The 21,432-nt window shown below is 32.5% G+C and overlaps 1 protein-coding gene across 1 annotated transcript; it reads left to right on the forward strand.

Annotated features, from left to right (window-relative positions):
* The first annotated feature begins 1,551 nt into the window (after nucleotides 1-1,551).
* Nucleotides 1,552-19,144, forward strand: LOC111000207 (LIM/homeobox protein Lhx9-like). The gene is made up of 7 exons (XM_022269580.2): nucleotides 1,552-1,651; nucleotides 7,839-8,044; nucleotides 8,761-8,895; nucleotides 11,406-11,639; nucleotides 12,305-12,456; nucleotides 17,350-17,585; nucleotides 18,110-19,144. The coding sequence occupies exons 2-7, from the start codon at nucleotides 7,962-7,964 to the stop codon at nucleotides 18,332-18,334; spliced, it is 1,065 nt and encodes a 354-aa protein (XP_022125272.1). The 5' UTR covers nucleotides 1,552-1,651; nucleotides 7,839-7,961; the 3' UTR covers nucleotides 18,335-19,144.
* Nucleotides 19,145-21,432: the final 2,288 nt, after the last annotated feature.

Consider the following 21,432-nt stretch of genomic DNA (forward strand, 5'->3'; position numbering starts at 1 on the left):
CTGCAGAACTAGGAAGTCAGTGTCGGCGTCAGTGATACGACGAAAAATATCGTTGTCAACGAATTGTCAAGTCTGTGATTGGCGGTGTTACCACTGACATTGAGAGCACTGTGTCATGACTGACACTGACGAATGGGGATGCGTTCATAGATAATGTATAAAAGAATATTTCGCTCTGTTTCGGTACTGTGTTAGATCTGTGGCTTCACTGATATGTGTGAATCGGGCTTTAGTGAATGATTATTATTTCAGTCTATATCAGTGTTACATCTCTTGCAGTAAAATTTTATGCTAATTTTTGAAAAAAAAAGTTATTGATGTTTTCCCGAATTGCTATAATATCCTTAATTGTTCCAATTACTAGCTGTGAAGCGGAGAGATCTTTCTCCAGGATGTCATATTATATAGAAAAAAAATGTAGGACAACAATGACCAACCATCGACTCAATGATTTATCAGTTGTTTCCATAAATTATGATTCATCGAAACACTTAAAATGTGATGAACAAATAAAGAAATCTGTAGCACAAAAATGCAGAAAGGTTGCTTTTTAATTTGTATAACATGGCTACACATCTGTCAGTTTTTTCTGCAATAATGTAGTAAGTTAGTGACTGTATACACAAACACTAAGTCATATAAATACATATTTTTGTCGTATTTTTTTATCTACATTACTATAGAAAATAGTTTTTTTGACAAAATGGTAAATAATTAAGTAATTAGGTAGCCCCCTAGGTAGTAATAGCTCAGGGCCCCACAAGTTCACGATGATCCCTGCAAAATTTGCGAAGTTTGGATTTGGCACACATGTAGTCTTGTGTGGAGCTTTATTTAACTATTGTATATAATTGAACCATATCATTGTTTAATTTATTATTAAATAACCGTAAGTAGAAGTAAAGTGTTAAAGATATATTGATTTTTATCTAGAAAAGAAATTTCGAATAAGATTCATAAATAAGATGTAACTGATTATTTTGTTCTAAGATACCCATTATTTACAAAAAAACAAATAATTCAAATAACAGATTTAGGCGATTGCTATGAAATCTGACTCTCGCCATTTTTTCAAATAGGTCATCATTATTTTTTAACAATGCGCAAATGTTCATGTTTTTATTGAATATCATTGCACACTCTGAAACTCTTGGTTAAGCACAATCGATGTTTAACCGTGTGGAGGAATGTTATAAACTTTACTATTCAGTTGTATGTTTCCTGAACAGTATCACTCCAGACTCTCAGTACCAAAAAATGTTCTGATTCAAGACCCTAAGGTCGAAAATTAGTAGCGACTCTCTACACTTAAGTTGTTGTTTGGTTATGGGTACACAGACATTTCAAATTGATTTTAACCGGCGTGCATTTGTTATCTCGTTCTATTATGCTGCAATGGATAGCAAAGAAAGAGACAGACCGGCGTTCGCCAGTTCCTATTTCGAATCACATGTGATGAGATGACGGACACGATTGGTGTAACGGGGAAGGAGGCGTAACAACGTCGCAGCATCGTATCGCCTCCTCAGATGTCGAACAAACTAGCAGTGCCGCGTTCAAATTTCGAACAGTTGAATGCGTATTGTAACTGTTTGTCGGGGCGATTTTACCGTGCCACGCGACGTTGCCAGTTCGCACTTTAAATTAGAAGGTAACTAATTGAATTACGATATTTTAATTTCCATGTAAGCATAATATATTCATTGTGGACAGATACCTGTGTTAGACGCGGGCTTCGCTGTTCTCATGACTTGAATATTTATTGTTGTAGTAAAATATTTGTTATAATAAATAATGGTAGATTTAATGATTTTTGTAATTTAAATTTGTGTGAGTTAGTTTGGTTCCCATATTGCCATTATCTTTTACGTTATTAAAGAAGCCTAATTGTTAAATTTACTTACACAGTTCGCTATAATTTAAATTATAAAATTAAGAATTTAATTTTTTATTATCAATTTATTGTTAGTAATTCTATTGTTCATCATAAACATTGTTTACTAGGTACAACCTTTACATAAAAACTGATAACGTACCTAATAGATAATACTAAATATACAATTTAAATATAGTGAATCTAAAAAGCTGTTATATAGGTAGATTATAAGCTTAAGGCTCCCAAAACAAATTCGATATTAATCGACTCTAAATCGTACCGAGAAACCGAATCTAAGATATAAACTAAAGTAATAAATAGAGTATTGGATGATATAATAGAATATTTATTCATTTTACATTTACTTAGCACTGTGCTGTAAAGTGTATTGTATCATAGTATTCACATCATTTCTGATCGATTTTCAGCCCAGCTCCTGACTATACAATTGTCATAAGGCCGGCAAAGCTCTCGCGAGCTTTCTGGTACTGTGCGTGACCACGGGCAACGATATTAATTAGCATTAGGTGTACTTCCTATCCGTTTGTATAGTTTTTGGCAAAGGACAGACACATTTCCACGTTGTGCTAATGAACAGTTTAATCTAAATCGTCTTTGATTTTAATACATCAACGGAAGTGAAAATTTTAAATAGAATAATTATACACAAAATATGAATAGCTGGATATACTTAATATAGAGCATTCGTGTATTGCATTTACTGAATGCCTAGGTGTAATTGAAGAACATTCAAAGCTATATAATTACAATGTAAGCTTGTATCCTTAACTCTAATTGCATCGCTATTTGTAATTATATTGTAATACAAATACAGAATGGATTGGTTAATGAATGAGTGTATACGAAACAATCATTCTTATAATTTATGTCACAACTTTTTTGCTTTTTTTTTATTGATTCAGATTTTAATACTTAAAAAAAGTTTTTAAGCAATTTAGACATTAAAAAAAAAGACATGTCTTCGTCCTTCGAATTATTTTGTTTTGGATCTAGAAGTCCTAGGGGTCGATTCTTTCTTAAACAATAATTGTTTTTAGGGTATAAGTTTAGTCATCGATACAAAATGATCATCAAACTTCTGCCCTATACCCCCCGGTGAACTATACAGAGAAAGCACTGCTTATAGAAGCGGGGACAAATAGGCAGAAGACAGGCCAGATGTTCAGAAACTCTGAATGTCAGAACTGTTGAATGTTATACATAGATATAGAGAAATACTCAATACAAAAACGTATTAATGGCTATTTTAACGTTACAATATAATCGTCTAAATATATCTCAAGTTCACGTTATAAATACGTTGGACAAAGGCTATATCCGTACCTCGATACATAAATGTTGCCTTGGTAACCGGAGATTTTCCCCTTGCCTGATGTATATCGATTGTATAGCTCTCCGTAGCTGGGCCTTTAACAAATATGTAGCTCCCATTGCGAAGAAAAGGGTGGAAGTAAAGCTGCCGATTCCGCCCAAAGGGGTGAGGGAATGCAACCCCTATTTGTTCCCATATCTCCTGTCGGAAATGGCGTTTTTATATTGTAAAGTTATCCTTTTCAATGGGATGTTCAGGAATTAATATTATGATGACCCGGTAAAATCAAGCTGCTATTACAACTTATAGACATAGAAAATATGTTTAGCGTTTGATTTATATGAAACTTACAATATATAATAGTTGATATATAATGACAAGTCAGTAAAAAAGGCCTATTTTTGTTGTAAGATAACATGGCAATTGATTTTAATAACAAGGACAGAAATCTAGAAAATATTAAGTTAATATTATCTTTACTGAAGACAGTATACTGATCATCATAGATCACACCGTCATATATAGGTGATAATTATATGAGTGACTGATGATATATTAGAATAACAAGTATAAAAAATTACTTTTAAAACGCTACATAGTTTCACGTAATTCTGTTAACTAATGTTAAAATATATATATATTTAAATCAAAATGACTTTTTTTCAATTAAAGGAATTATGAAACAACTTAAACAAACAAACCGCTGAAAATTACAAAATATCGAAATTCGATGAGGGAATTAGTACCTACTCGAAGTGCTTTGAGGTGCGATAGATTATTGAAGCGGGTGTTTAAATGATCTATATTATAAAAAAACACTGTATTCCACTTCTCATTGATACAAGATTTAATATTGCATATCTTCTTCTATGAAGTAACTCAAATTCAAATTATTTATTTGTTCAGCAATATGTACCTGAAGCCTACCTAGTAAGTCAGAGTAGTGACAGGGAAGCTTCGCTCTTCTTGAACCACAAAGTTTCAACAGGTGGCAATAAAAAAAAATATATATGAATTAATTGTGTATCTGTGTGGAAGACGAAAAAAATTAAATCAAGTACAAATGTGGACAAGCCTGGCTTAAAAAAAGGCAGAGGACCTATAGACGTTTTTAAGTTGTGGCACCGGAGGCGATAGTAATGAATACAAACGCGCGTACGTAGAACGTACGCACTTGGCTACATCGACATTGAATCGTCTCATATTTCGGCTTTACCGTGCGCAGAGGCGAAGAGGATTTGGAGAAACTGATCGTCGTTGGTAACACAGAAGGCAAGACAGCGTTGCCGCGCACCAATCAAATACACACATCCTTCTCAAAGCTGTTTAATTAGACGCTATACAGAAACCGGTGGATACAGATGGTCCGCACTGGATATTTCCTTGCCGACCATAAGCTGACTTTAGAGAGAGTTTCATAAGTTCTACTCAAGAACTTTTGCGTTTTCGAATGTCGGTGTGTCACTCAGAACATAAACACACAACTATTGGTGCTTCCGAAAAAATAATATTCATGAAAATGGTTAGATAAGAAGAAAATTTACATTTCTTATTAAAAATACTATTATAAGAGGTTTTAACTAGTGTCTTTTATCGGTATGATTATATTCTTTTATGTTTGCGACCTATATACCTGAGCGCGCTATCAACACTAGCACACATCATTAGTAGGTGATTGATGTTTTAACCTTTTATAAAAAAAAACAATGGCGTTACAAACTTCTTTTAGGTTAGGGCTTCAGATTTCTGTCCCTGTTTCATTATCACTTGTTTCACTAACAGACGTGTTGGTGATCAGCCTTCTGTGCCTGACGCCGCCCTTGATTTTTTTGAGTCTAAGGCAAGCCGGTTTCCTCACGATGTTTTCCTTCAACGTTCGGGCGAATGTTAAATGCGCACATATGCGTTCATCCAAAGCATTGTTGGCGCGTTTATCGTGCGAATCATCCTCAGGGATGTAGGGACGACCTCAGGGTCGTAGGTTCGATCCCGGGCTGTGCACTAATGGACTTTTTTAACCATACCTTACACCAATTAATATTGATCTAATTATCTGAATACAAAAATCTATTGATACACAGCACGGACTCGGACGGTTAGAAATAACGGAATAACGATGTACGTGTAATTATTTGTATGAATAAGCATAGTTCCATGGACCTCGTCCGATTCCACGTCGGTGGATCGAACGACCGATCATAATACTTGATGACCATTCACACTAGTATCATCATACAAAATACATGAATTAAACTATTATTTGATTTTAAAACTGGGCCCCAATTAAAAAAAACCTAATATGATCTTAATCATTCAAAAAATAATGTTTAGCAATGGTAGTTTAATGTTTTCAACGTCATTCTTCCTAAGGTCGTGGGTTCGATATCCGGTTGTGCTTGGACTTTTTATGTGCGTATTTAACACTCACTCGTACGGCGATAAAAAATATCGTGAGGATAAAATATCAGGTGCCTTCTGAAAAATCTGAAGCCGTCAGAAGTAGAAGGCTGATAGCCTACTTTTCATTAAGAAAAATAAAATAATTTCGAAACAGATACAGTCTGACATTTAATGTCTGATCTGACGTTCAGACATTAAAAGGCTGTAGCGCGAATGGTTTTTATTTATCGTTCAATACGTTTAATTCTATTGATAAAGACCATACAAGTTAAGAAATATTGTTATTAATATCTTTTTAATATATGTAATTTTTTAGGGGATTTTTATATGTCAAAAATATCTCAGTCTGCCACTTGTCGTATCGTTGATATCGTTTTAGGAAATGTAATTAAACCATACCATATAAATAAAGGGTAACAAAGGAACAGTAAACATAACGACTTTATAGCACTTAATTTAAATGCCAAACTTTAAAGGTCTGATATCGAGACCGCACTACAATCATAAAACTATTAATGACCGTTGGTTATTAAACGCAATAACTGATAAAAATTTAGGAGTTTTGTTTAAGATTAGATAAAACGGGTTTTATGTACCAATTCCTGGAGTGTTGTTTCCTCTATAAAATTGCAGTTTTTAACGTTTATGAGTACATACTTTTAAGTATTAGTATAACTATTTATAATTTTTAACCATGTTAGGTACTTTGTAATATTTCACTTAGCCCAAAAATAAACAATTATGATAAAGCCTTATGTATTTATTTCATTAAAAAATATATTAAATTTAATAACGTCATTTACTTATGGATAAGTATTAAATCTGGACCCAAGGCAAGTGGGGATTTTTTTTATTTGAAAGACGGGCAAGAGCTAATGGAAGAGTCATAAAAGAAAGCCATGTTAGTGCCGACTTGGCCCACTCGAGCTTTTGTTAAAAGCATGTACCGAAACCTTAAGACCATGCACTCACACCTAAAATCAGATACAATTAATTTTGCAACAGTAGGAATATAAAAAACTTTGTCGTCCAATTAATCAAAGTTCACACAAATGAAACTTTTCATTAAAAATAAACATAAGGTATTTTTATGTTATAAAATGCCAAAAATAGATAAATTTGTATTTAAATAAATTAGTAAAATTCATGCTTTACTCCTAATAACTATAAAATAATTTAATTAGTAAAAAATTAATTCCAAAGTTCATATAAAATCACCGTTACCACAACACGTTATAAAACTATTGTAGATTATAAAACTCAATTAAGTACAATATAAAACGTAAATATAGTGAAAGACATTAAATAAATGAAACTTCGTCGGAAACTTAATAAAGTGTGAAACAAAACAGGAAAAATTCGACATCTCTGCATAAATTTTTCGTTTATAACCGAAGTATTCTCTGTAATTATAGATGTCAGCCCGTTACGCATTGTAATCGGCAGAGTATGCATTACAATTAATTATAATCTTCACTTTGTAATGTATATGGAAAACTGCCCGTTTTAATTAGATGTAATCAAAGTTAGACGATTTTAGTTAGTATAATAAGTATGAATTTCAAAACTTTCAGTAGCTCGATACATTTTAATTGGAGTCCATGACGGTTGAATGTAAGTGGCCGTGTTAAAAGTATCATAAATTTTAATTTATATATCTTTAATGTGAGAGAATAATAGAAAGTTGGGGTTATGTTCAAATGACACGTATTTTATTTTAAATAGATTCATATAATGGAAGAACAGATAAACTAATACATTGTTTCTTTGAGCCCTCCAGAATCGTCTAAAATTCATTAAAAAAAATTTTCACACGTCATGCTCAATCTAAAATCGTTATTAGTATCAACATTTAAGGGAGTTTATCTCTGAGAATTTTGTTCAATATTAATGCGTAATCAAAGCACATTTTCCTGTGCTTAAGTACCTGTGTATATTATAAAGTATACAATTAATACTCAAACTATATATGAATTCCTACAATACATATAAAGCATTTGATATTCGCTTTGTCACAAAAAAAACAAGCATGCACCATTGTCTCGTCGTATAAAAGGACAGGAAGATATAAACTTGCATAGACTTCTTTGGAAATCCCATTGTATACTGAACTGATTTGCTAGTATACAAGGAATAATAAATGATATGGTAACATTTTACCTTTTACATTATAAACACAATCCTTTTAGACTCCAAAGGATATGGTAAAGAGTTGAATATTTTTAACAGGTTTTCGCAGAGCAAAAACTAGAAGCTATGTCTCTACCAAAGGTTAAAGATGATATGCAAGATGAAATGAGTCTTGTTATTTGAGACAAAGAGTCGTGTCCAGGAGGCAGTACGTCCGAAACAATGCTAAAGGAGCGAGAGAGCTCGGAGGGTTCACCCGGTGCGCCTGATGAGTGCGCGGGATGCGGGGGTAGGATACAAGACAGGTGAGTCAATTAAAGATATTCATGTTGTATGCCCATTAATATTTACAATCAGCAATATGAAGAAATAGTATCTTGTATATACAATAGTTAGAAAAAGAGCATGACTAATAAAATTCGGGATCACTATTTTATTCTTCTGTATTATATATATAACTAGCGGATCCGACAGACGTTGTCCTGTCTACACGTCTTTAATTTCAAAATTTCAATTTTTAATAAGCCATTTTGATGAAAATTATTATTCAAATGTTATGACAATATCTAACGATCCAGCACATGGTCACACACGATATAACACAATGATAACAAAACTTTTTTTAAATTTCGGGACAGACTAAAATTAAAATTCGAATATTATTTAAAATTTGACACTGCGATGGTAGCGCCGCGCCGTCTGTCGACTGTCCAATGTAAAACATTCCAAAATCAACAACAACTAATAAATTGAAAATTAATTAAAAAAACATTGTGCAGCGGACAAAATTGTGAATCTAAACCATTCCCAGATCCCCTTGAACACACACAAAAAATTTCGTCTAAATCGGTCCAGTCGTTTAGGAGGAGTTCAGTCACATACACACGCACACAAGAAATATATATATTAAGATATAGAATTTTGAGGTTAGAAGTTGGTTATACCAATTCTTCGAAGTAACAGTAACAAAATAGTTTCGTCGTTGTTCGCGAATGAAAATCACAATACAAATACGTTTTAGGTTCTACCTGCTTGCTGTTGATCGTCAATGGCACGGCAGCTGTCTGCGATGCTGTGAGTGCCGTCTGCCACTGGACTCCGAGCTGACCTGCTTCTCAAGAGATGGAAACATTTACTGCAAGGAGGACTACTATAGGTAATTTTTATGATTTAATTCTTAGTACTTTGGGTTAAATTTGAAAATTACTGTATTATTTTAGTTAATGAAACTGAGCTCTTGAAAACAATAATGCTTTTAAAGTTTAAATGCAGTTGAAAAATTTAAACAACGTTGTCATTTGTTAAACATTTTATTTCACATTATGCATGTGTTGTTGGAACGCCAACTTTAACTACAATTCATTAATATATTTGTACTAACTAAAAAGGTGTATTAATAATTCGGTAAAGAAGAATAATTAACGACCGATTTTAACTTTTCGCAAAGGAAGTTTAAAACATAACAATATTTTTTAGCTTTCCTAAACCTTCATTTTTATTGTTCAAACTTTGATGGTTAGGATTAGGGTTATACTGGAAAAAAGGAATTATAAATTCTAGATATTTCATGATAGGTCCTAATTTCGGCTGTGTGCAATAATCGTGAAACATCGGGAAATATTTACTTACCCACTTATAAAAAAAATTACGCTCTTTACTAGACAACAATTGAGACGGGATAAAATAAAATAAATACCGCATAATAGGACATATTATTCAATTAATACATATTATTTCAAAGTATACAATAATCAAAATGAAACATTTTTTTACACATATTTTTGTATTTCTGAACTTGGAAGTAAAGTTGTTAATACAAATTGTAAATACAAGTAAAATAAATATTCAACGCCTTTTTTAACCTCTAACGGAATGAGAGATGTTATAACTTTTACATTTCTGTTGGCGTCGTAGCTCCGAAACAAATGGATGGTGGGCGGTTTGATCTAGGTGGTTCTTTATCACAATTTATTAAGACGTTTCAAGGTCATCAGTTGTTTTACTGGGGTAGCAATGTTAGGTACTTAAATTTAAGTTTATGGTAATCTGTCATTCTGTATAGCGTAAAAACAATTAAACAGACTAACCGCTAACGACGATTAATTTAATAGGACTATTTTTTTAAATTTTCAATTTAATAAAGTTCATAACTTTTTGAGGAATCGACTCAAACAACATCGTGATACGGAATAATTTCAAATGTAAGAGTCACTGTCATATTTTCATATTTTTCCAAAATTTGTCATATTTTCAGTAATTTTGCTAATGCGAAAGTGATACCGCATAGCGACTGATTTAATTCCTTTTATTTTGCTAGCGAGGTTAGGTTAATTTTACCTTTCATTGTAATTTCAATGTTGATTTTAAACAATCGTTTTAATAGGTCTTAAAGGAAATAAGAAGAATGGTTGTGTAACAAAATCGTTAGCCCATCTTAGCAGGCATATATATCGTAACTTTATGTATAATTAGTCTGCGAGATACAGGAGTATATTTACTGACTGTCCCCACACGAAATACGCACATAATCGATACGATCCAGACATGAAATATGGAAGAAGAGCATCCAGGAGTATGACAAAAAATGAACGAGAGCTACTGCTGAAACATCATGATGCAGGAAAACTAATGATGACACTTAATGATAAGGAATAATTAACATAACTCGAAGACATACTGACAGTTGTCACGTGTCGAACGCCGTAATTATAGTTGCGAGTGGTTGAAGCATGTTTGTACTGTCACTCAAACTCGAACCACACTTGCGAGTTTCACACACCTGTCGAATTTAATACATTATACATCTGTTCTATATCCATAGAAGATATCGGAAAATTAATGGTATTTTTTTTATGGGAATGCCAAAGGCTTGCAAGTTTTTTCGTGAATTGATAAGTTTTTAAATTTTTTGCCGGCAATCAGTAGGTAGTCTGATCACACGCCCAATACGTCAATTGTTTTAATAAGGATTTGTTTTTGTTTAATTTCAGTGAGTCAATGATATATTTATTATTTATTTGCTGGATTTCCAGGACTTATGTAGGTTCTGTACCGCGTTGTAAATTTAATATTAATTTTATATTACTTGGAGAAAATAATTTCTGTATAAACGCTTACAAGCATTTTCGGTCTAGTTCTATTACACCATATGCTTTGTTCGAGGGTTAGAAATTTTTACCAAAATTATGTCAGGTTAAACCCCCTAACTTTACGGTGTTAGTGATTCCACATGGTTTCAATGATGCTTGATGACCCTAACATAAACATTAATTACAAACAAAGACAAACTATTTATATACTATATATTTAAAATTTATTTTAAAGTATTTTTATTACAATTTTTAACTATAATGTGTAATTTGGGAGATAGAATTTATAACCAGCATAAGAGTATTTGATTCACCTATAAAAAGAGATATTCTTAGTCACTATAGTTCTGGGAATTTAGTTCTAGTAATTTTTTACTATCCTGAGTTCCTCGGTAGACACCGATTAGTAGTCACCGAGTAGTAGTCATTGCAGATTAGAGCTCCTTTAACAGGAACGCATAGTTCTTAAAAATGATATGACGTCGTGATTAAACGTACTCAATTATGGATGCAGTTCATGTGTTACAGGTTATTAAGCAAATCCCATTTTTATCACAACAGATTTCTTTTGTTCTAGATTATTCTGCGTGAAGCGATGTGCTCGCTGTGGGAATGGGATAACAGCTAATGAGTTAGTAATGCGAGCGAGGGATATGGTATATCACCTAACTTGCTTCACCTGCGTAGCATGTGGTAGCCTGCTCTCGAAAGGAGATGTATTTGGTATGCGCGATGGGCTAGTCTACTGCAGACCACATTACGATAGCGCTTGCCTGGATGAGTATTGCGATGAAGATATGAACATGTACAGGTAAGTTTTATTGAAAGGAATTGGCAATTCTTATTAGTATATTCAAAATTGTTATAACCCTTGAAAACCTTACGTAGTAGCAGTGTAGTGTAGAAGAGCAGACATTAATTGCGAAAGAATCATTGGTGTTACCGGGGTTGGAACTTACGTTCTCATGATTGATAATGGCAAATTTAACATAATATAATAATCTGTTAAATAAGTAGCATAATAGGATATATATATATATATGTATAATTAAAAACATCACCATTAATCACGACTTCGTCTGCGCAGGATTAGTATTTTGAGTAGCTTATATCAGCGTGGCATAGAAAAAGTACTAAATATACTGACTGTTTAAGATAAATATTTCTATCATACATTACATATGTGTAACTCTAGCGGTTTTGGCAGCGTACGCCAGAATAGATCGCAGATGGTAGATTTCTTCCTTGCTTACATACTTATTTGTTATATTTAACATTTCATACAATATCTTTATAAATTGTAACTTAAATGTTATTCTGATGTATTACCTTTATTATTGCAAAGTTTCATTAAAATCCATTTAGTATTTTTACCTGAAAGAGTAACAAACATCCATCCACACTTACCAAGTTTCGTGTTATAAGAATTATATTTATAGTAGGATATATTTTTCACAATTAATATCCGTCATGCAGGTGTCAGGATATGCACAGTGAAGGTGATTCTCCATCGCAATATTACTCTGGTGGGCCAAGTCAGAAAGGCCGTCCACGAAAACGGAAAAGCGCTCAAGGATCACCTGAAGATTTGCAAGTACAAACTATGCGTATGACGAACACCGCGTTGGGTAAGACCGAATAAAATATTGCATTGCGAAATTTGTTTCTTCTGCGAATTTCAAAGTATGTTTAAAATGTATTTAAAAAAAGATTTCTTTTAATTATTGTTCTGTTCGAAAGAAGCTTACACAAAGCCTATTAGCTTCGTTCACTTCGCCTTTATAACGTCTTTGTCTCTTTGAAATATTCTCTTAGATGGACGGTATAAAGGAAACACCGTACTATACATAGGTATGTGAGTATATAAAAAATCAGTTTTTGACAGTCGTTTAAAATTTATCAGAGACTCAGAAGGGAAAACACGACGGTTTCCCCTCGTCGGCGTCCCAGATGTCAATTCATCCCAGTCCGACCGTAATCACGACTAATGAATAGACGACGCGCTGTCAAAACTGCTTTCCTCTCTTTCCAGCGCGCTTTTTCCTCTATGGATAGAATGAGAAAAATATTCTTGAAAAGGCTCGGTCTGTCGCTAGGGTCGTCTGGATTATTCTTTGTAGCGTCGAAATGCGAAGTTCTCGTTGAGGTGAATTCAGGTTGTGTGACTTCTCGACCCCGATTAATCATTGCGAGTCTGAATGCGCTACGGGACGATACATCGTTATAGCTTCCACTTTGCGCTCAGCCACATCGCAGTCTAGACGCAATCGTAGTATCCATCACAAGCAATTAGCGTTTTCAGTATCGCTTACGTTTACTACCGGTTAAGGTTACAAAAGCCTACATTCTCTTGAGCGTTTTAGAAACTTATACAAACGCATGATGTGTCTTTATTAGAAATATTTTTTTAATTATGTATAGATATTATTTATACTTAGGCTCCTTCAAGAAAAGAGCGTACAAATTCTTAAAAGGCCGCCAACGCACTCGCGAGCCCTCTAGCATCGAGAGTGTGTGAGGCGGTATTTGCCTCCTGTATAAAAAATAAAAAAAAAGATACAACAGTTTTAAATATTTCTGTTTTTAACGGAAATTAAACTAAAACTAGATTTTTTTAGCGATGCAATCTTATGATGTGTTGACAAAACATTGAGGAGCGCGCGTGACTCCGATAATGCAGGCAAAAGCCTCTTGAAAATTTCCGTGCCTTATCGATTATCGCGTGATCTTGCTCATTTCGCACCTTTTCTCAGTGTTAGTATGCAATTTTAAACTTGAATTATTGTTTATCACCTAGAACATGTAATTGATCAATTAAATATTGCCATTACAAAGTTGGATGTTCAAAGTAGTTTTGATAATTTTTAATATTTAGCTTATGATAATGGTATTACGAACGACATGCGTGTGATTTTTATATTATTATCTAATATGATTAGAATGAAGTATGTATACAGTATTTGCAATTTTCTTAACCTACAAAATAATTAAAAATAAAATCAAAACAAATTTAAAACTCTTAAAATTATATTTTTTTTAAGTTATATTTTTTTTGTTTGGTATCAGTTTCTCGATTTAAACTAAACCATAATGTGTGTAAATAAAACCGATTTAAAGTCTTTGTTTTTTTTAAGTTATACAGTCCCACGGTTTTTTATTTTATTTTTTGTTCCCTCGGCACTTGACGCCTACTTCCGTCGCTCTTAACACTAGTTAAATAATAAAAAGCTTTATTAATTTTCACTTTTTGTTTCCCTTCAAATCGGACCCTGTCAAAAAGATCATTAAATAGGTACCAGCCTAGTTAAACGGTTTAATTATCTTTATGATCAACTTTCTATACGAACTTACAAAATATACAAGCGATAATGATAACTACTAATTGATTATATGTAACATGAATGTTTGGCTTATCACTAATATAGCTAATTTATATTTTATAATAAAATTGGATTATAAATAAGCCTCATAAACCAGAATTAAAAATTATAGCCTAAACAGACCTCCCACTTACGAAATTAATTAATTAGGCCACCGAAACAAGAGCAGATGCACCTTGTATATCAGCCAAAACCGACAAACGTTAGAACGAAATTTATTTTAATTAACAAAATTTAATAAAAAGCGGTAATAGAGTAAACCTTGCGTGGAGCTGGGAATGACATTCCTTGTTTATCGGGTATTTGATCTGGCCAATGGCTAAGTTTCGAAATACTTGTTATACGCTGTATGAAGAATGTAATTTTTAACATATATTTATTTGCGCGTATGTATTTTTAAGGTTTTTTTTTTTATTTTTTACTCTACTCCCCTACTATCGTGTCCAGGGATTATATATATCACAATATTTTTTATTTTTTTTTCAACAAACAAAAAATACATTACACTGCTGTATTTTTAAGGTTAACTGTACTGGGTGTACATAAATTTTAATCAAACCTACATATTTGTATACACGACATATTTAAAAACGCCAATTGTCGTTTAAATTAATATAAATCAAGATTTTTTATCATGTTTTATTTACGATGTAAATTGTAGACCGATGATATAAATGAGGTTAGGGCATGATTAAATAGAAATTTGTACAGTAATTTTGTTTGTAGTTTAGGCCGCTTTAACAATTCAAAACTATTAATAAATGTTTCTATGAAGCTCTGATATATGAAATAACTATGATTACGGTACTTAATACGAAGTTACATAATAAAACAGGAGTTTGCTTTTATGAATGATTTTTTAATTTACGCGCGCTGTAAAGCTAAAGTCATTCAAAATGTTTGTCAAGAAGAGATACCACATGAAAATACTAATTTTCGTATTTAATATGTTAAATATGCGTTAAGATTGTTGTATAATTATTTACCGACCGTACGCCGACGATTGTATGCCGTCTTAAGCATATAGTCTTTTACTTCATCCTTAAGACTTAACACAATAATATTTACATCTCAATAAATTAAATAGCCAGTCTGTATAAGAGAATTGTAGTTTACAAACAAATCTAAGCGGTTTCGCTCAATTGTCTCAGGAAAGAATTTGTAGTTTGTGATACTGGAAAGCTTTCGAATTAAATATCGCGGCGCCTGTCGTAATAAAACACGTACCTTTGCATTTTAAAGCTTCTCTACTTTTTTATAACCAGTCATTAATATCGAAGTCTTTATGACCACGATGCTTTATTACTGATTTTTTTGTGTGTACAAAATACGACTTTTACGTAAAGTCGGTAACATGTTAATTCGGTCCATAAAATAAAACAACTGTAGGTTGTTTGAAATTCGAATCCAATTCGTCAATTTTATGGCGTGGGTACCGAATACTCGTGATCGTGTTTTGTTTTGCTTTTAGAGTCTAAACGAGGTTGAGGTTTTATATGCAGGAATTAGGTTTTATATTAAGAAATCGTTGATTTGAAATATTTTTACGTTACACTTTTTTATTGATGAATGATATATAATGAACAGTAAATATCAATCATTGTCTGACAGCTGGTTGACGTTTTTGACATATGTTAAGCGTTATACGAACATAATCATAGCACTAACGTGTCTTTAGCGCGGAGGGAATTATAATTGAGGTTAACTCTTTGCTACGCTTTTACAAATAAAAAAAATAATACATTTATTTTGGAATATAGGATCATGATGGTATCACGTCTTATTCCACGTCATTAAATTCAAGCCTGTTGGCATCCCTACTCATCGGCAAAGAAGACAGAGGATGTTGGCATACCGTTATGAATTATTGGACGAATGTTAAGTAGTGCCAAAAAAATACACTTCAATACGTTACCCCGGAAACATTTTCAAATAGTTAATATTCTTACCAAATTGTAATAGTCAGAAACATAATATTAGCACTTCGGTTTATCATTGTCAAATCTACCGTGTCTCCGCCGCAGCCACATCCTACACTTTTTCTTAACTTGGTGAGAGGAAATTTATAGATTGGCTACGATCGGTGATCCGGTTGTGGTAGTATTGTGAGAGCAAATTAGACCAATTTTTTTATAACCATTTTAGACTTAAATCAACAGACCGCATCGGGAAAGTCACCAATATCTTCTATATTTTTTTAATTAAAAATATTAACACCGTTTTGTTAAAATTATAAAACTATAGACAAAATAACAGTCGATACTCATAAGCTGTCAAAACAAACGGTGTGAAATGATAAATGCGACGATAATTGGACGTGTTCTTGATATTTAAAGATATCAAAAAATAGTCGAAGCAAAAAGACCATTAATTAAATTTTCTCCCCAATGAAATTGAATTTTTGATAGCGGGTGGCCTGACACGCAGCTTTCTGTGTTCATCGATGTGGACAGGCCCTTTAAAACAATAACATGTAAACACTGGTTCACTGCAGACAGAAGTCGTTGAATATTACAAAATACTCATGAAATGGAGAAGAAACACGTTAGTTAGCCGTTTAATTTTTTTATTAGGTTACAAGGCAATCTCTTAATACTACAGCTGAATATTTTGAATATTTATCTTGATACATTTTGTCTCAGAGGCGGACTGTGCCTTTAAATATTTAGAAGCATTTCCTTTGAATTTTGATTCTAATACGACGGTCCACTGACTGTCCGTCTGTCTGCAATATGTACCGTACTTGTAACCTACGCTATTTTATAACCATAGTATAAGAGTTCAATATATTACAGTCTAGTATTTGTTAAATGTAAATTATCAGTTGAATTATTAAAGGCTGATATTTTGTTTTGAGCCTCACTGTTAATGGTATAACAAAAATAGTACACAAAATTACAGTAAAATTAAATAATGTCCCCAATTGAATGAATTATTGATTGGAACTCATTACACTTAGACAAAAAATGCAATAAACCATTCCCATAGCTCTAATGTCGCAAAACGGTGCAACGTATACCACTTTTGAAAGTTACGTACAACCCCACTGGTATTAGTCAGTCATGAAGTGTAAGTAGAACGTAGATGCTCTAAGGAGAGCAATGTGATATATCACATTATTAACGAATATATTTGTTACAGATTTGCTACACCGTGGAGACTTGTCATCGTCTATGGAATCTCTGGCGTATGACTCGTCAGTCGCATCCCCTGGAAGTGCAACCAGCCACTCACAGAGAACCAAGCGAATGCGCACGAGTTTCAAGCATCACCAATTGCGTACAATGAAATCGTACTTTGCTATTAACCAAAATCCTGATGCGAAAGATCTTAAGCAGTTGGCACAGAAGACAGGGCTATCTAAACGTGTACTTCAGGTAAGCGTCTACTTAAAATCGGTAGTAAAAATGTGTTGTTAAATGTTTGATTGCAACCGCTCAATCAAGGTAGCATTTTATGAGCTTTGATTTGTTTTCAACCCCAATGGTTGAATACCGTCGTGCTATAAGTTACTTTATACGTCATTTAAATTTGAAAATGTGATCAGGAGCAAGATATAATTGTTGGCAGATGCTTATAAACACTTTGTAACAAAAACCTTGGTGATTTGAAAGACTGACGGAAAGTTTATTGGGAGATTTTCTCGACCGTTCTACGTCCTTGATATGAGAGCTGGCAGTAATGTAATTAGAAGCATAAATATATTAATAGCCTACATGAATAAATACAATTTTGATTAAAAATAAATAGTAAATCTCATGGTTTCCTTATTAAATATTTATTGTTAACAAACGCACCCAAATCTGAAACGAGACAAGGAAAATCGAAAAGAGATTCCCTAGTAAATAAATCTTTGAGAATACCCTATTGGACCGACTAACATGATACATATTTGTTTTAGGTGTGGTTTCAAAACGCTCGCGCTAAGTGGCGCAGGAATATGATGAGGCAGGAAACTAGTCATGGACAGATCGCTCCGAATGGTAACGGTGGACATAACAATGGTAATCTGGTCAATGTACCACCCCCTAATATCGGTCCTATGATGATATCGGAATCTCTTCAGACCATTGAAGATCTCAGAGTTCACACACCACACCCGATGGCGTTCAACGAGATGTACTGATTGTATAATACTCGGTATGTCGCCACTATTACTAATTACCAACAAGAATGAAAAACAAATCTGTGCACACAAGAACCAATAAGTATCTCATGCACTTTATATCTAAAGGTCTTCTTTGGAATTGTTATACTCATTTGTATTGCATATATTGCAAATCACTTGGTCAAACTGCTATAACACATTTAAATGTATTAGGGCTCAAAGTCCAAAGTACAGTACCCTCTTCTATATAAAACATGGATTAAGATTCTTTCTGTACGTACATTAAGGCGTACATAATCAAATAGTTCCCGGGGGAGGACGTAGGTTCTATGTTTTTTCTAGGGACTGTACCAGGCCTCACTCTATCTCAAAATTTATACTGTTAGGGGATATTGATGGATACTGTCTAAAATGATTCAAATCGGCAACTATACTTTATGAGGAAACATCTAGGCGCTATATCACAGATATTTTATTCAGAAATAATTTGTCATTTGAGCGTGTGACAACCACACTCTTTCTTGTTAATAATAAGGTGACGTGTATCAAACATATAGGAAATGTATGGAATTATAGGAATTGTTCAACATTACCCAATGTCCTTTTACAATTATTTCTAGAGAGTCCTATCCCATTGTTGTCTACATATCTATTTTATATAGTATAGGATATATGTTCAAACTAAACATACATGTCAACAGTTATTGGCAGGCTCTCATGGGTACATATCTAATAGGTATGGTGTTATATTATAGTTCTAAGTTTTATTGATCTAATTTTACCAATCGTTTTGAAATATTTTTTACGTAAAATTATGTTGACTATGTATTACATTGACTTAATTTTTCATTAGTTTGTATAATATATTTATTTACCTGTTAATATATTATAATGTTTTATGTGTTAGTTATTTATGTCAATAGTTTCATATGTTTTTGATGAATAATAGTATATAAAAGATAAAAGTAAAATTAAATTAAGATAAAAAATACCAGCTTTTGATGACAAGTTCTCAGTTTACGATTTATTAGCAATACTTTACTTCTATTACTTACTCCTGCTCAATGGTGTGAGTGTTCTAAGATGACATATTATACTAAGGGTCTGTTTCACAATGTATGGATAAAGTATCATATAGCTATGCAACACATACATTATTCGAAAGGTAAAAGTTCCGAATAAGATACTTCGCGTTTCATGACGAATAGCGCGACTGTCAGATAAGTCGTGAAACGCAAAAATACTGTTTATCCTACCAATAAGTAATAAATAGCTAATTTGGAACTTATCCGGACATTTTGAAACAGACCCTAAATGTAAAAAGCAGTCTCGGCTAAGAGTTGTTCATTTCATTAATTGCGTGTTTTAATTGTTAATCATTCAGTTTTTCTAGTCGACCACAACTTTGGCAATGTATTAACGATACTAAATTATTATAATTTGGCGCGTAATCTCGTGTATAAGAATTTTTCATGTTGTGCACCAAACGCGTTTAACGTTTTCTACTGTATATTTTTTCAGAATTAATATAAAATTTAAAATAGTTTTATTCATGGGTTAGATAAAAAAAAATAAACGTTCCAATGTATTCTTAAGTGTAACATATATATCGAATTTAATATACTTTTTACTGTAAATACAGTCAGACTAGTCAACCCTTAGTGAATAGTACTTACCCAACTGTAAACTATAGGCTTATAACCTAGGTTCTAAGTACTTCTAAATAATAATATTAATACCTATATAATAATATACGTTATTCCATTTGAATCTGTCTAGTTTGAATAAAACTTTTATTTTATCGTATAAGTGTCAAGTCCTATTATTATTATTTATTAATATGTAGATAATTTGTAAAGTCAGTCGGGGTGAGGTGCTGAGAATGTAAAACGATACTTTATGTTTAATTGTGATTGGCGAAAGGGATGTGACATTATGACTTTTAATATATATATATATATTTAATTCTTTATCTATATCTATAGTTTTACATTCTTTCTGCCCTAGACACAGATTACCTAGAGGTTGGTTCGATGGATATATGTTCGATTTTTTACCCTAGAGTGTATTACCAATGGATTTTTCTCTCCATGTGCTCGGCATCTCTTAGACCAAATATTCCGTATAATTGAAGGCTTATCATCTAATTGATGTGGAATGATTGGCTTGGGCTTTGAGTAAGCATGGCGGGTTGACTGAGGTATTACAAGAATAATTATAAAAATCTGTAATTAATTCACGTTGTGTTAGTTAATTTATTGACATACTATCCCCTATTCGCAAATCTTCTTTCAGGGTGATTATTTATTATGTGCATAGTTTTTAAGTATAATGTGGTATAATCTAAGACATATAATCATGTATTACAAATATTTATATAATAAAAACCTAATATATAAACACTAATAATAACAATTTGTTTTATTATAATTGTAATCTCTCAGCCACGTCTGTTCAAACATAAATTTATATGCAGAGTTTTGTTAGAAAGTGTTGTATTTAAATCAGGAAATATTTTTGAAGTTGTATTTGGTTTGGAAATACTAGCAGCGGATACAAAGATGTGGAACGGCAGAAAGTGAAAAAAATATTACAATAAACCCTCTTTGTTTGAAAAGATTTAATGTTCGTCGGAACAAGCGAACGTACCGAAACCCTATTAGCAGGATTAATATATATATTCTTTATTAATATAAGTTGGCGTATATTCTATTTATAAATGAAATTTTGGTTATTTTTAATTATACCTTCACATATTTCATATAATAACTGAACAATTCAGTGTGATAACGTGTATTAATTAAAATTTTCAGATAACAGCACAGTTTATTCAATTTGATTTTCATTTCTTTTTAAAGCAAGTTCATATTAAATATATAAATTAAATTATATTTTCACACTGATATGAATGAATTTATCCCTCTGTATTAATCATAACTTAAATGCTCGTTGGTTGAAGTTTATATTTAAATATTCTAATATTATATATATAGTTCAACATTCTTTTGAACGGTGAAGCAAAATATCGTGAGGAAACCTCTTACTTCCTTGCTTTAAGCTCGCCTGACACCCAAAAAAGTCGACGGCGTGTGTTAGGCACAGGAGGCAGATCACCT

Source organism: Pieris rapae, chromosome Z, assembly GCF_905147795.1.
Source record: "Pieris rapae chromosome Z, ilPieRapa1.1, whole genome shotgun sequence".
In the NCBI taxonomy this organism is placed as follows: domain Eukaryota; kingdom Metazoa; phylum Arthropoda; class Insecta; order Lepidoptera; family Pieridae; genus Pieris; species Pieris rapae.

Coding starts and splice junctions, on each gene's coding strand:
- LOC111000207 (XM_022269580.2), top strand. CDS start 7,962: ATGCTAAAGGAGCGAGAGAGCTCGGAGGGTTCACCCGGTGCGCCTGAT. Junction 8,045..8,760: donor GGGGGTAGGATACAAGACAG/GTGAGTCAATTA, acceptor AATACGTTTTAG/GTTCTACCTGCTTGCTGTTG. Junction 17,586..18,109: donor TATCTAAACGTGTACTTCAG/GTAAGCGTCTAC, acceptor TATTTGTTTTAG/GTGTGGTTTCAAAACGCTCG.